The sequence below is a fragment of the Augochlora pura genome, chromosome 3, assembly GCF_028453695.1.
Source record: "Augochlora pura isolate Apur16 chromosome 3, APUR_v2.2.1, whole genome shotgun sequence".
Taxonomy (NCBI): Eukaryota; Metazoa; Arthropoda; class Insecta; order Hymenoptera; family Halictidae; genus Augochlora; species Augochlora pura.
Genome location: NC_135774.1, coordinates 5063643 through 5076655, shown reverse-complemented (window position 1 = coordinate 5076655; position 13013 = coordinate 5063643). Strand labels below are relative to the sequence as shown.

At 30.8% G+C, this 13013-nt stretch overlaps 1 protein-coding gene across 7 annotated transcripts in view; it reads right to left on the bottom strand.

The window, feature by feature from the left end:
* Nucleotides 1-13013, bottom strand: part of Unc-13-4a (BAI1 associated protein 3) — a 196107-nt gene that overhangs the window by 42563 nt on the left and 140531 nt on the right. For all 7 annotated transcript variants that reach the window (XM_078197378.1, XM_078197380.1, XM_078197384.1 and 4 more), the window contains exon 4: nt 5071-5242. In XM_078197378.1, coding sequence (XP_078053504.1) covers nt 5071-5242 — 172 coding nt within the window. The remainder of the gene's footprint in view (nt 1-5070; nt 5243-13013) is intronic.

Sequence of the window (13013 nt, the reverse complement as noted above, 5' to 3'; positions counted from 1 at the left end):
GTCCATAATACAGGAAATGAATTTCTGCCTTTTGTTCTCCTCAAATTACTGTACAGCGGTGTCAATTTGCACGAACATCCGTTGTCTAGTTATTAACCATTACGTGAACAAGTAGAACAGATTTTGTCTTTGGTTTAAGAAGATTAGAAACGTGTCTCATTACGCGTAGGTTATCAAGGGATCATTGGCTACTTCAGCATTGTAATTTTTTCTATTTCCCATCTTCCATTAATTAATTCCTAATCGTTAAACCATTTACAGAAACACAACCGTAAGAAAGAACCGAATAATGATGCAGGTACTTTTGTGTCTACTTGTAAGGAAGTAGATAAAGTAATAAGTATCTAAATGAACAGATCGAAGAACAGAAACCAGCACCGAATGTCACTTTATAAAATCTTAATCTTCAAATTTGGAAAAGGAAAATGGAACAGAATATGGATTACACCCAACAGGGCCAAAATAATCTAATATTTTCTATCAAATAATACCAAATTGCAATATAAACAGGAAAGAAAGGATAACAATAAGCAGACTTTGAATTGGCTATCCAGACTCGCGCACGAATAGTTTTTAGTCAAGATAGAACCATCTTACTGTAACTACTACAACCAAAAAATAACCATTCAATAGCTGTGCATGAAATGATTTTATAAGTGCATAAAATACCAGAACCAATGAAATAAATATGGATTAAATCCAAATATCGCTCTGACTTCTCCGAAGCATCAAAATAATACTCTTACCTAGTTAAAAGAAACTCAACTATTTGACAAAATGTAAAGAGAAAACGAAGCATGTCGCTAATGATCTCGAACTGGATGTGACTCTAAACCACAATTAGAAACAAAGTTCTGATTTTTGTAGATAGATTTGCAAGCGATAAACTTAGTTGGATAACAAAAAGTTTCCTTGTTAAAAACCAAGTAGAAATATCATCAATATCTTCTTACAGAATCAACTACTCCTCAGAGGGAGTAGTTCGAGTGACACACTGAATCGCTTAGTGTATACGGAAATAGAATTCTTCTCATGTATTTCATGTATTTCACATATCCGTAAATACATGAGTCAGTGATAGCAGGAATGATGTGCGTCAAAAAAAGTTAACTTGTGACTAATGAATGATGAATGAAAAGTTTTATAAAATACAACAACTTGAAAGATTGTCACGATCCTTTTATGTAAGCTATTTCAAGCTGCAATTTGAAACAACTAGAAAATCAAACGAAGCATTAAATTAAATATGATTTGATAACATTAACACTAGAACTACCAAGGGGGGTCAAAACGACTTGTTTGACATTTTTAAAAATTATAACTCATTTCAGTTGCATTTTGTTTCAGAAAATTTCGCACGACTTTTTCTAAGATATACAAATAATTAATTCTGTAAAACTGTTATGTTTTTTTTATCATTTTGTTGTAAATTTGTATGCAGTATATGTACCTACATATACCGAAATGAGTCATTTTGACCCCCCCTCACGGAACATAGGTTTTCGGTACTGTTCTGTTGTATCGTGGAAATTATTGTGACACGTTACTTGTGACACGACTTTTAGTCGTAAAAGAAAATATTTCAAACTCAAAGATATATCAACAACCAAAAAATGTTTTTCCTATGACTTACACTGTTTGACTTGGTCATTACTTGCAGTATTTATTGCAGGCAAGTTTCCTCAGATTACTTTCAGTCGATCATTTTATGCATAAGTATTTTATAAATGTTTGCTATTCTATTACTATTATTATTTAGGTTATATTCAATTTTTGTCCATAAAAATAAAAAATATATAAAAATTAAAAATTGCTGTCTCTTCTTAAATGTCTTGGTAATTTAAGAAACAAGTCATTTTGCCCTCCGGTAGAAGTAGGTATACCTCAATCGTCGGTAGTTCTAGTGTTAAGTCAATCTAGCACAAAATTGACATTACACCACATTTTTTTATACGGTTTACATTACAAACACGTAGAGTAAATGTAACAAACGGAAAACACAAAGATTTATTGCATGTGAAAGTAGAACCATCGTTTCGTATTTCAGAGGTCCGTAAATACGTAAACGTCCTCAAATTAAAAAGTAATAGTGAAATATCAAATTTCTGAATTGACTAGTGTGTACAAAAGCAACAAACTTGGTGTACTATTTTAATCCCGCAACAATCTCTCGTTCACCTGTGGCAATCTCGAAATCACTAGTTCTCAGAGTTGGTAATTGAATGAACGTTGAACAGGCAGAATCATTAGAGCGTCTATTATTTCGATTGAAACGTGCCACCAGTCCCACTGACCCGCGCACATAATATTTCAAGCGAAACGCAACTACCAGAGCACATGCAATCTACGATGAAATAACGTATGCGTCCCGCTGAATGACAAAATGTGGTGTTGCATGAACCAAGTAATATGCTCGCGTGAAATTTAACGCTGATATTAATGAACGTTCTCACGGCCAACATAATGAACACAAAAGCGCCTCGTATGCGCGGCGAAAATTAAAAACAGAGATGAAAATGCTTTTAAGTATTTGCACGACATCCGAATAAACTTTGTCTGCCGGCGTGATGGTGACTTTAAACTACCATTGTAAATAACGCTACTGTTCTCCAGTTTCAAGTTTATAAGAATGATCTAGCAAATATTATCTCTGAAATTATTTGTCGCCCGCGTGCTCTGGTTAATGAATGGAATTTAAAGTTACCGAAGTTACTAGCTTGGGGACATTATGAACTACTCATAATGGGTACAATTGAATAAAACTCTATTCAACTTCTGTCCTAAATTAGCCCAAAATCTATACTGTATCGTATACAGTATATAATATAAAGTATTATCCAGAGGTCTGTCAAGTATAAGAAACTTTATTCTATTATAAACTAAAGATGAATAATGCAGTTGCATTTTTCTTTTAATTTACTGGAACCATTAATGAAGTAATGAAGAATTAAGAAATAGTTAACTATCCGAGGATGAAAATTTTCGAGTGTTAATATTTTCGTTAAAAAATGATGTTACTTATTTAAAGTTTAATCAGTCAGAAAAATTAACAATGAGCGCCGAAATTTTGTTTTGTACATAATCAAACTAAATATCTACACCTCTGAAATGAGGTGTGCAGACATTCATTCTCAAAAGTTAATTTTATAATTTAAATATACGAAGCTATCGTATGCGTATCTATGGAATATATGTAGAAAATAGTTTTAATAGTTGAAACATGAATAAAATCATTAAATGGTAACTGTAATGATTGTCAAAAAAATGGAAAGTATTAATTCTAAACACAATAACTTGAGGGACTGCAACTGTTAAATTAATTGCATTCAATTGAAATAATCTAATTTCTATGTTTGGATGTACAGTATAATTATCGTATTTTCATAATTCGGTTTGAAGATAAAAAACAAATTGGTCATATAGCATACATACGATTACATCCAGTCGTATTTAACAGCTATGTTTTATTTCAATCAATGCACGTTTGTAACAAAGTTTTGCATTTAGTAGGGCAAGCGTGCAGGGTGCCGAGCGATCCGTAAAACACGGAAACTAGTACTTTTTGAAATTCGTATAGCCAACTTTCAGAATTAGCAAAGCGTGAATGCAGCGCGGTCTAAACACGAAGTAGCATTAGTCTTTTTATACTTTATGACCTGCACTTTGAATTCGATTTTTCAATCTGTCTCTCACGATTGAGTGATTGTTCGCACTTAAAGGCCACTCGTTAATAAGTTGAAAATGAAAATCCAGTTGAAAATCGTAGTATATCATCGTTAGAATCTCAATTGATTTACGACACTTCTAATGAAAAGAATCGCAATGTGATTACATGTCATTACATTACGTTATTTATTAAAAACATGAATTTAAAAGTATGATATTATTATTATTATTATTATTATTTTTATTAATACCTCAATTTTAATCTTGCACCCATAATTATTGGATTTTGTATACAATTCTCTATCTAACATATCTATCTCATCTTGTATTTCTTGTTTCGTGCAGTTTTTTTATTTTCTTCAAGTAAATCTCAAAATCAAAAAACTATTATACTATATTGTATTATGTTACATGTTATTATATTAAATTGCTTTACCCTTCCTTGACCTATTCAATCTATTATTTAGAACGCTCCTTCTCTGGTTCCTAGTTGAACATAAATCTTTATATATTTCACCCTTCTCTTCATTATTTATTGAATGGAGTTTATAAAAAACATCGGTGTCATATCATATTAAAATTAATTTAAATAAAGGAAATTATATTTTAGAATATATATATTTTAAATATATTTTTTAAATATATTTAAATATATAATATATATTTTAAATATATTTTAGAAGTGTAAATTATTTTAGCTCTGATTGAATATTGACATAAAAGAAGCAACGCTCGTTTGCTGCGTTCATTTACATAGTTCCGTATGAAGTGATGCTGTCGCGACGCTTACATATCACATAATACATGAAAGTACATACTAACTTCGGCCTTACTTCACCAGAATAAATAACACACCAGAGTAAATTAAATTTTTAGTAATGTTTCGAAGACATTGTTAATTTTTCTGTAGATTATATCAGGTTATAATTTAAATATCATCGAAATGACATACAAATATTTCTTCTTCATTTTCCCATTATTATATTTCTTGAATATTATATTATTACAAAGTAACATAATAAATATTTATTAGTAGATCACATTGACAAAATTGTTATAGTGACGCTGTATCCATAACTGTATAGCAAAAAAATTCAGTTGTAAATGATAATTATCTCTCATTTGGTTCTTTCTCCTCACCACAATGTACTTCATGTCGTTATTTTTTATTTGTATCTTTTTTTTATAAAATTGTAAAGCAAATTGGTAAAAATATTGGCATGAATTTTCAAAACATTAAAAAAACGGTTGATAGATACAATGCAAAAAAATTACCATAACACCACAACTTAAATGACAACTTAATAACAACATTTGGATTATAGATTCATTTTTAAGTTTTCTTTGATTATTTTTAATTTTTTAAAATTTGTTTGGCAGTCAAGGTGTTGCACGTTCACTTACCTCTTTATTAGTGAAACCGTAATGAGATGAAGTCAAACTGTGGTCGCTGGACGGCGGCGGAGGTTCCTTTGATCTAGCTTCTAATTCTTGAAGGACCACGAGCCTTCGATTCTGTTGTTTCCAAGATAATGCGGTGAAACTTTCGAAGAAGGAACCATCCGTTTCTTGAACCCTGAAAAATCAATTATACTTGCTGTTATTACTACAAAAATTATTATTTCTGACATTTACAAAAAGGGAAGATGCCTTATCATATTATATGTATCAACTACAACTATGTAAAATGTCATTTCAATAAAAACGAAGGACTACTTTGTCCTAACTATATTCAAATTCTATGCAGATCGAGCCATTGAAAACTAAGTGCTCAAATAATTTCATATTCAGGAAGTTTGAAACAGAGGGTACAAAGTTATATGAAACTTCAATTTTATAATGAATTTTCGAGCAACAATATTTGCACCGTACAACGAGAGTATTTTAGAAAAAAATTTGTAAAATTAATGTCCGGTGACCCTTTAACGCACAATAATATGCATTTGTACGTCATACCAGAACTGTAAGTCAACTTTTAAACGTGTCTTCAAGTAATTGTGAAGAGAAAATTGACGCCACTGAATTCACCTGCGAATAGACGGTAGAAGTTCTTGTGGATGCATTGTATATACAACGTAGTTTCAAATATAATAAAGTTGATAAACTTCGAAACTGTTCATTATTAATTTAGTGTGACCGTAACATACTCGACCACGAGCGTTAAGGAATTAAAGTAAATATGAAAATTAAAAAATGAAATTCACAAGTGAAAACAGAACAATAGAAAATTTAGAAATGAAAATGAAAGAATGAAATAAAGAAGTGAAAATTGAAAAATGAAACTAATTTTCACGATCGCTTTGGAAAAAATTATTAAAACGGAGACTACTACATGGAGGGTATATAAAAAATAATTGATTAATCTCTCGTCTGTAACAACAATAAATAAAATTCAATTGGCTATGTTGTAATTGCAACAAAGATCGATGATGATGCTATGAACATGGAAAAATAGAGAAAAACGTCAGAATTTTTTTTCAAATATTCTATCGCATTATTACTTAAGATTATTACGTCAGAATTGTTTTTCAAATATTCTATCGCATTATTACTTAAGATTATTACGTCAGAATTGTTTTTCAAATATTCTATCGCATTATTACTTAAGATTTTGTTGCTTGTTTTCTGTAAAATTTTCTGTTTTTTTGTCTGTAAAAGTTTCATAAAAAATGCGGAAACTGTTGTGAAAAGTTGTGGCCTTATGATCAGTTTGAAACTATTAGAAATTGGTTCATTCTTTACTGTCAGACAAGTGGAATAAGTATACCCTTACTCGGTCACTCTAGTGGAACAGAACTTTGGGATCAGACGGTTAGTTACCGTCACATGTAGAACGAAGCCATCATCTATGATATAAGTGGGACAAAAGTCATTTGAGTTGTACAAGTGGAAATGGTGCAATCCTTAGTCTGACAAGCAAATGAAATTGATTTCCACCTGCTTAAATCGTATGCGTTTTTACACTCATACAAAATGGAGATTACTGATAATTGAAATCATGTTCCCCCGGGCTTACAAAAATAACCGGCCATAGATACAAATACACCGCATTTTGCGGGCGCTTAGAAAGAATGTATAACATAAATAATAATAAAAAATTCAACATATACATAAATCACTGGCAAATATAATAAATAAATAAATAAAGATATAATAACAAATATTTTAACAATAAAAAATAGTAAAAAGAAAAAAAAAAGATAGATATAAAAGTAGAAAATATGAATATGTATAAATTATATGAATAGATAAAAAGATGAGCGTGAGATTTGTAAATATAAATGTATAAAAGAAATAAATAGACATGTAAATAAATAAATAGATAAATAGCTGGGACATACACAAGCACTGTACGGCGTATTGTACAAGTGGAAATGATGCAATCCTTAGTCTGACAATAGTCTGACAAGCAAATGAAATTGATTTTTACTCGTTTAAATATAATATTTATAAACGTTGCTAATACTTAAACTCTGTTGTGTAGTTTATAATGTTCCCAGTTTCATATTAATTACTTAGTAATGCCTAATTTGTTACATACAATCTAATACAGTAATACAGTGACGTTGTAAAAACTATTTTTCGTTTCATAAATTTGTTTTGATAAGGAAATAGTAATATATCTAAAAGTTATTAGGACATTTTTTAGTATTCCACGTGTCAGAAATCAGAAACTTCACCATCAATCAAGTAAATAAAATGGCGATATCAGAGAACGTAGGTAGCGCTTCGAATTATTCATTCTAATGTATGTGAAAGATATAAAAATCTTTAAAATATTAGACAATTCAAAGTTGAAATCTACTTGACAGAAAACTTTACAATGCAGAATTAAGTAAGCGATATAAAAGTCTACTGTAACGAAAATAAAATAATGACAATATATTTTATGGACTAACTAAAATAATAGTAAGGATGTTTAATATCTCATTAAAGTAAAAAATAAGGTCAAAATCAAAATAAACGAAGAAGTCTGCGAACAAATTGGAGCCGGTCGAAAATAATTATATTTCGATATGCACTCCTAATTATATTTTGCGAACGTTTCTTATACTTCTACACGCTTGTGTGCGAACCATATCGGCGACGTGTAGTAATATCGATTAGTTACGGCGTTTCATTTTTTCTTTGCCTCTTGCTTGGTTATAATTAATATACTGCATTCTAAAAGTGAGACCGACTTAACGAACCCCTACTCGTACGATTTCATTTCGAGACTTTCCTTCTGTGCACTCTTTTTACTATTTAGTTGAAAATTTTCACTAAAAATGGCGTATGCTGAATTTTGTTCCACGTAAACTTACCAATGTTTCAATTACTCAAGGTTTAACTAAACATATTAGTTTAATAAATCGCCGGACCCTTTTTCGGGTTTTTTCACGTTTCGTAGGTAGTTTATAACCTACCTAAAAAGAATATTGATTTGATAAGCAGTATGCTTTCATAAAACACATACTGAACGTTTTGTAGACAATTTTAATTTGTAGTCGTTACATATTCAGAGTATTATTTGATCTAGTTTAGCAATCATAAGTTTATCATAATGAATCTTTTATAAATATTAATGACATTACAACCTTCTCGTGAAATGTATTATTCATAATTTCCTTGCAAAATTTGAAATGATTGCTTTAATGATTATTACGTGTAATGAGTACGCGTTTGTTGTATCCGGCTCGAAGGACCAAGATTATGTATGTAGGCGTTTGTTGATCCGGCTCGAAGGACCAAAATTATGTATACGAGTTTGGTATAATGCCGTAGTGATAAAGACACTTGCTTGCTTCTATTTACACTTTATTAATACAACACTGTACAGGTATAATGTTTGCGATTTCTGAACGTGTTTTATGCGATTTCTGAATATGTTCTGAATGCGTTATGTTCGACTTAGGTTGCGTTCTGTATGTGTTGTCGGTGAGTTCGATTTTTGTTCTGAATGCGTTATGTTCGAGTTTTAGTTTAGTTCTGTTCGAGGTTGACTTTCGTTCTGTACGCGTTATTTTCGAGTATGATTTTCGTTCTGTTTTCGTTCGTCATGTTCTATCTATTGTTACCTCGGTTTGCTGTTGATTGGTAGAGAGTAGTTTTTGGTGGAGAGAATGAAGCGTTTTTGATTGGAGGTGGGTATGTCGGAAGGAATTTGGAATGAGGTGTGGAAAATTTGGTCGAAAGTTCTGGTTTGTGTCGTCTTCGTTTGTTAAAGTAAAATTTATGAATTGTTGTCCGTGCAACCGTACTGCAGGTCTGTTGCACGTGTTGTCCGTACGTCGAGTCGAATTTCTTTAAGTACGGTAGTCATAAAGTCGTTTGGTTTGTAGGATTTTTTACGTATTGCCGGTCTATTCGCACGTTTATGATTTAATTGCTAAAGGGATGGCTAGGAACTTTCGACCTTCGGTGTTGCCGTCACAACATGTAATATTATTAAAACTAGAGAAATTAAATAGAAATAAGTTGTTTCCTTTAATAATTTTGACAAGTTGAAAATAGCGTACCAATATTATTTTTATATCTTCATAATTTTATATTTTAGTTCGTTCTTTTTTTGTCATAAGTGCCTAAAATCCGTAGTCTACTAGTAAAGTATGATAAATTTAATTTGTTAAAAAATTTTTTAAATTAATCCTTATATAGTTATCAAAGTAAAAATTCATCTATTTTTAATTTGCAAATAGCATGACATGTTAACTTTTCTTTTGTTTCTATTGAAAGATAATTTCGTTAAAAAATTACATTATAATGGGAGCGTAGTTTGATTTAATAAGTAAAGCACAAACATATGAAATAATATCACAGAATCTTTCATGCTATTATATCTGAGGACTATGTAAGAGACTATAAGATAAATTATGCTAAATCATATAACTGATTCGAAAATATTTATTCCTACCATTTTTCGTATTACATTGTCCGCATTACAATAAAATCAACAATAAGAATGGACTTTCTCAAAATCTTGGAATCTTAAAAATTTGGTTAGAAGTCGACAATTTAGAAGATAATAGAGATTCAAATTTTCTATTGCTCGTGTCAAGATTTCCATCGCATGCTCTGCAAGCGTTCCTGCAACGCCATCCACTTTTGCGTTCCACCTTGGTTTCGTGTTTACGTTGCTGTTCCGAAATTGTCGAGTGATTTCGCCCGACTTGGCCGTAAAAGAAGACGTTCAGCGCAATAATCTCACCAACCTGTGTTCCGTCGAGCGAGAAGATAGAAGGAACAGGCTGAATAGTGAGTAACCGGCGTGAAGTAGAGTCGCATCGCGCCGCGCGCTACGAAAATTGCAAAATGAAAAATATGCAGATGAAAGCAGGGTAAGCGGGTGTGTCTTTGACGCGGTTGAAGGATCCTCCGGTGGTGTGCCGTCTCCTCGAACCGCCTTCAATCTAATTTAAATCTAAAAGAACCAACGGCAACATTTAAACCCCCCGGAGGAACATTAGCTTCGAACCTAGCCGGAGCAAAAATAAAACTTCCCAAGGGCTAGCCACTGTCACGCGGGCCTCTTGATCCGACGAATAAAGGATTCGGTCGGCTGACGTACATTGATACCAATTTCAACGCGTCACAAATCGAAAGCAATACGTGCGAGTCCAATTAGTTCTTCCTCTTGTTTCTAAATCCGTTATATTTGCGCGAATAACTTTATTTTCGACAACTATCAATGTTCAAATTGTTCTTAACCATGGACTTAAAATGAGAACTTTCAACTTAAATTAGAAATTATTACCATAATCTACATTTTTATTCAAAATTTATTACATTTTAATATTACATTGTCATCTTACATTAAAAACGGCGAAACAAAGTATTTAACGAAAGGAAAAATATATTTTTGTACAAGAAAATGTATCAACATTAATTACAACTTTACATTATGGTAATAACGTAACTAATCGAATTACTTGTAATGTTACTGTCACCATCTGTCGCTTTTTATTCGAGTCTTCTTTATTTTCTAGATAATAATGAATGATAATAAAAAACTCAAATGCCAGGCAATAAAAGGTTCAGAAATGTCTCATCAGAAAGTAAACAATATAAATATAAAACATAAAGTTGATCATTTTAAAAAGTATAAAAAACCCTGCTATTTTAAATACAACCATTTTTTTATAATCAACTATGTTTTTAAAATATCCAAAAAAATATGCTATCTTCATTCAAATGATGATTTGGTTCTGAAAAAACGGAAGCAGAGTCGGATGGGAAATTGTTCGATATTTCCCTCGAGGTTTCCTTGTTAAAAGACTTCAAAGAAGTAGTAATTCTGACCAGGTTTTTAAAATGTTTATTTTGCAGTAGCGTTCTAGGTTAAGTGATACTGTAAAGCACCATTAAAACTTAAAGGGTTAATTCTTAAGTAATATCCATTGAGGTAGTAAATCTATAAAAAGGCGTTATTTTTTAATTTTCATAAATAATAATAAAAATAAAAATTAAGACTGCTTGTCTACAATGAAAACTGCTTTGAACATTATCATTAGATAGCGGATGTTTATGCAAGATAAAAATTGCCTGCATCAATTATAAGATACAACAGTTAATTAGGAAATTTATTTACTTTAATAAACATAACAAGTTAGAATAATGCTCGACATCTTCTAATTTCTGAAACCTTTTTACGATTCTGTATTTCTTAACAATTTCATACAATGTATAATATACATATCTAAAAATAACACTTTAGCTGTTGAAATAAATGAAAAAATACCTGCCACTATTGTTAAATTTCGGATGCCTTTCTCATTTTTTAACGATATTTCTGTAGCAATATCATAACATCAAACTATACCATTTTATTCCGTAAAATACACAGAATCATAGAAGGCAGAATCTCGTAACTAATATTATTGAAATACAAGACCGATCGAAAGTTGAAGAGCAATATTTATTTTCAAAATTGATTTTCTCGAATATTAAATATGATATTTGGAAAGAAATACTCCTTCGAAAACCTATTAAAATTATTTGATCATTATTATACTCACATACTTTTGAACACTAAATTAACATCCTTATGGAGACATTAAGAAACTGATTTACACAAAATCATATCTGTAAATACATTGTTATTATTATAGACACTTTTTGGTAATTTTGTTCGTACCAGTTGTATGCACTGAAAATATTAATCAAATAAAAGTGTTTAAGAAAGTGAAAATCAAATAAATGTAAAATTATTTAATTAACAGGTAACTATAAATTTAATAACCATCTAAACTTCTGCAACCTAGCAGTCAGCAATGAGTATTCTCTTACTAAAAATGTTGGAGCAAATGCTGCAGCATTACCTAGTTACAAATAGAAAGAAGAGTTTACTAAACCTTTGTTATGGTGCCTAAGAATTATTGCATTCGACACATCTCCGTATACTACTGCGAATACACAAAATCCGCATATTGCAATGCTGGATGTTGAGAATCTGCTCAGGCAATTATGACCTACTTCCCCTTTTCCTTCTTGGGTTGTTATATAGTCGCATGTTCTTTGCGTCAGACCTTCCACACAGGAGGAAATGTTACATGAATATATTAGGATATTTAAAAATCGGCAATGTTATATGTATATTTATAAAATATAATGTATAACGTACAATGTATATAAAATTTGGTAAACTATTTGGTTGATGCAGCCTATAGATATTTTGCTATTATCTTAACCAAATATTGTGTGATAACTTTTAATAGTTTCTGAAACATTGCACTCCGTTTATTAAAAATTTTCTTCGCGCATAACTTCTAGTTACAACTTTGATATCGTCGAATTTATCTAACGGAATTTATCTAAGAATGATCATCTATATGACTAATCCTTCTATGCTATAGCTGTCTGCGTTTGTAATTAAATATCAAGGATGTTATTGGCTGCTGATCAATTTACGACCACTGATTATTAAAGTTATTAAATGTGTATACCAATTTTTCTGCCAATTAAGACATAACATTACGAGTGAAATATATTACACTGTGTATGATTAATATATGTAGGAAGAATGTGATATTGGTTAATTAAATTTTGATGAACACGGTGAGATATGTATAATCTACACAGTTGATCAAGCGCAACTATGTTCTCCAGAATTAACCTGTTGCCTTGTAATGCAGCTTCAGCTTCGTGATGAAGATCGTAGGGTCAGATTATTATTACAGTTTTTATTATTCATTTCACAAGTAAAATTTTATTCCTTATTGGCTGAGTAGAATTTCATTCAAGTTTATTTCATTTCATTTTAATATTCGATGCTAAAATAATAATATTCTAAACTGCCGGAATCATTTTAAATTATTATAATTTATAATCTCTTAATTACTAATATTCTCAATACTTGGTGTTGGAAATAT